This window comes from Acanthisitta chloris, unplaced genomic scaffold (assembly GCF_000695815.1).
Source record: "Acanthisitta chloris isolate BGI_N310 unplaced genomic scaffold, ASM69581v1 scaffold28640, whole genome shotgun sequence".
In the NCBI taxonomy this organism is placed as follows: Eukaryota; Metazoa; Chordata; class Aves; order Passeriformes; family Acanthisittidae; genus Acanthisitta; species Acanthisitta chloris.
Window position 1 is genome coordinate 31,626 of NW_008650366.1, and position 3,813 is coordinate 35,438.

General features: G+C 48.2%; 1 protein-coding gene across 1 annotated transcript in view; it reads left to right on the forward strand.

Annotated features, from left to right (window-relative positions):
* The window catches only part of PDZD2 (PDZ domain containing 2), a 35,739-nt gene that overhangs the window by 21,349 nt on the left and 10,577 nt on the right, over nt 1-3,813 (forward strand). The window contains exon 15 of the mRNA XM_009084847.1: nt 588-3,813. This exon is cut by the window's right edge and continues 369 nt beyond it. Within this exon, the coding sequence (XP_009083095.1) occupies nt 588-3,813 (3,226 nt within the window). The remainder of the gene's footprint in view (nt 1-587) is intronic.

The following is a 3,813-nucleotide window of genomic DNA, read 5'->3' on the forward strand; positions in this document are numbered from 1 at the left end:
GCTCGGTGTGTTGCACAGGAGTAGGTTAAACATGTACTGGAAGCAAGGAAAGGTCTGTGTCAGAAATGCCGGAAAGCTCATGTGCTCAATGTGTGTATAACATCACCCATGCGTGTCACATTAGACGCCTGCAGAAGTGTGGAAAGGGTCAAATTGTTTATGCACATGTTGTCACTGTGTTATCTGTTCACCTTTGCTATGTCAGGGCTTTCTGTATTCTCTGCAAGCTATTGGAGACTTCTTTGATGAGACACAGTGCTGCTCAGCGTGACTTAACTGCACACTGACACTTTGGTAGTTGGCTGCTTGACTGTTGCAATTTCAAAGATGAGAATTAAACAGATCATGACTACTCACCTTGGATAAGTGGATTGCTCCCTTCTGTGTGCTGCTCAAATCCACAGTGTTATGATTAATTTGAGTTGTTGCAAACATCATTACAGAAGAGGAGGAGTGCAGAGTAAAAGGAAAACATGTAGTCTGACTACATGGGTGTCTATTTTTGTAAGAAAACCTGGTGTTTTGTGTATCACTTCTTATATCTGACAGTATTTTGTTTTTTCTTTTTCATTTTTATCATGATGCAGCTGTCAGCAGATTTACAAACCTCATCCTGTCTCCAGGGGTAGAGTGTCAAAATCAGGCCAATGTCAACAGCGTTCTCACAACTGAGGAAGAACCAGGTGCTGGGAAGCGAGAAAGAGCAGGCTCACAAAATGCTGGTAGTGGCTGTGTGGTGGAGAGAGCAACACTGCCGCCTGATGCCACGAGCAAAGACTTGCACAGAGGCACCACGAAAAGCAGCCGCGACGAGGACTGCGCTGCCATCCCTGTCACCGATATTGATGACTTGCTCAGCCAGATGGGTGCTCCCGAGAGCAGGGCCCCACGCACCCCATCGCGTGCAGAAAGTCCCCTCCGAGATGAGTACACCACGATGTGCTGCTGTGGGACTGACGAAGGCTGTCCTGGCTCTGAGCCACGAGCAGCCAAGGAGGAGATGTTGGAAAAAACTGTGAATTGTGGAACTAATCCACAAGGGGTCTTGGGGCTGTCTGTGTTGGACTCCATTAACACAGGCAAACTTTTTACTGTGAATAAAAACTCTTTAAATAACTATTCTAGGAATTTTAGCAGTTTAAATGAGGATGAGCTGCCTGCAGCAAACTCCCTGGAAGGTAAGAGAAGTGACCCATTTCCAAAGTCCATGTATGCAGCTGCGGAGGATTCTCCATCAGATGCAGAGTCTGTCACGGAAACCTTTGACAGTGCTAATGAGGCGTTGCTTGAGCAATGCACTGCTGCTAGTGCCCCTGTTGTCTGTACTGTAACAGAGTCGGATGAGGAGCAAATTGAGATTTGTTGCATGAACGATGAGCCGCAAAAACCCACGCAGGAGCAGCATCTCACATCTGGAACAAGTTCATCCTCACTGCACCCTTATGGTGGCAGAGTTTTGCAAACTGATGGCTGTACGATGTGTGGGTCACTGGAGACAAGCATCAACAAACTAGGTTTGGAAGATCGTTGTGGTCCCACTCCTTGTCCATCACAGTGTTCAGATACGTCCTCTGCATGCTTGTGTTCTTCTTCCTCAGTTTTCCTGCCAGAAAAAGATGTCCTAAAGAATTCAATCAGTATCCCTGAAGTTTACTCTCTCTGTAACAATGGTGCCTTACGTACAGAAGAACAGATGGATTTGGGGAACAGTAACGGGCATATGAAATGCTGTGAATCCACTGAAGAGGAAGGTTCTACTCACTGCAAGAAGATAAGCTTCTGCTCTGCTAGAAATGTCAGTGTCTTGGAGAACAACTTGCTTCAGAAAGAAGGATATGATGAGCAGAGGTCCAAATCTGAAAGCGAAACGGTGGTTGATGGCTGTAATCATGCCGTTAGTTATTACTTGGTGAAGAAAGAAAGCACCAGTTTGTCCAGCTTGTCTAAAACAGACAGCAATCATGTGAATGCATCATCAACAAGAGGAATATCACTCAGGTCACCCTTTCCCACTAGGTCTAAAGATCCAAAGGCTAATGCAACTCATGATTTGCCAGGGAAAAATGAGAAAATTAATTCTGTGACTTCAGGAAGGACTTCAAATGGAAAAGTCCAAAGCTCAGGCACAAATCATTGCAAGGGAGCTGCAGTACCGCACAGCCCATCCTCACAGAAAAAATCCTGTCAGGAGTCTAAAGGAATGGCACAAAAAAGTATAATGGACACCCTTTTAAATAATCAGAAGGCCAAAGCAGGACCAAAGCTAAAAGGGTTTACCATCAAAAGCAAATCAAAGACAAATGCAGATTCTTCTGGCTTTAATCCTACCAAAGTCAATGGGACTGATCAGAAAAGGGCTTCTATTTCTCCACAGCTGTCTCCCAAACTCCTGGGAAAGAAAACACCATTGTCCCGAAATTCACCAACAACCCCAGATCCTGGCAAGAGCATTTCAGGGGCCTCAAGAACTCTGAAGTCAGAGCTAGAAAATAAACCATCACTGGTCATTTCTGAAGATTCACTTCTGCCTCTCCCAAATGGCACAAGCAGCCCAACAGCAAATGGTGACGTGAAATGTGGCTGTGGGGAGCTATCATGGGGAAAGCCAAAAGAAAAGCAAGTTTCCATGCAGGCTGTGGTGTGTCAGGGTAAGGGTGCTAAGGCGGATGATTTCAGAGCCAGAGATGGTGAGTCCAAAGTGGCCTCACCTCCTCAGGGGATACCAAAAATTGAATATGTGAAAGGGAGGACTGATAACTCTGGAACAGGCCTGAACACAATCAAGAGCATCTATAGTGCAGATGACCTTCGGCAATTAGATCTGCAAAACATAGGACTGTCTACGGAAGGCTGCTCCTCTTCATTGAGGTCACCCTCAGCTCAGCAGGAGCAGCTGGAAGGGCAGGAGATCCAGCGCACTTTCATTGAAGTGAAGCTTTCCTCATCATCATCCCCTTCCTCCTCCTCCTCTGCCTCTTCCTCACCAGCATCATTTTTGCAGCTGCCGTTGCTAGAGAAAGCAGAAGAGGTGAGTGCAGAAGTGCCTCGGCTGACTGAGGAGATGGGGACCATGCAATATTTCTCGAAAGCAGATACCACTGGAGACAGACATCTCTGTAGCTTGTCAAAACCTGTGACGAGGACCTACTCAATGCCAGCCCAGTTATCGGGTCCCTTGCGGGAGGACTGCCATGCCGCAGAGGTTCAGCCTGTGCAGGGACCCCAGAGTTGTGCTGCAGGGGAGAAGTACCCCCAGGCAGCAACAGGGATGTTAAAAATGGTTCATCTGAATCTGCCAAACAGCCAGAGTGGAAAGGAGCAGGCACATGCCTCCAAAAGCACACAGAAGGTCCATGACACGGCCCCCTCAGCCAGTGACACCAGTTACCCCACTGCTGAAAAACTGAGGAGCTTCAGGAGGAATTACTACTACTATGAACTGAACTGGCCGCATGAACCTATTTCATCATTCTCTGTCAAACAGAGGATCAAATCCTTTGAAAACCTGGCAAATTTTGACCGGCCCATTGTGAAGGCCATTGATATATACTCGGCTGCAAGGTCTCCCCTTGCCAGGAGGTCATGTGGTGGGTTGGCCACTGCTGCCAGCTCCGCGGACACACCATGGGCTCTGCGACGCAGCTTGAGCTCTTACGGCGACAGCCCCAGCCCAGCACACGCCGTGGCCAGGTCTCCCCGCGGTGCAGAGCCCGTGCACGTGGCAGAGGGTGGCAAAGGGGATAGAAAGCCTCGGAGGAGTGAGGAGGGTGGTGCTGGTGCAGATGTGGCTGCCTTCCCCACCTCATCCTCGCA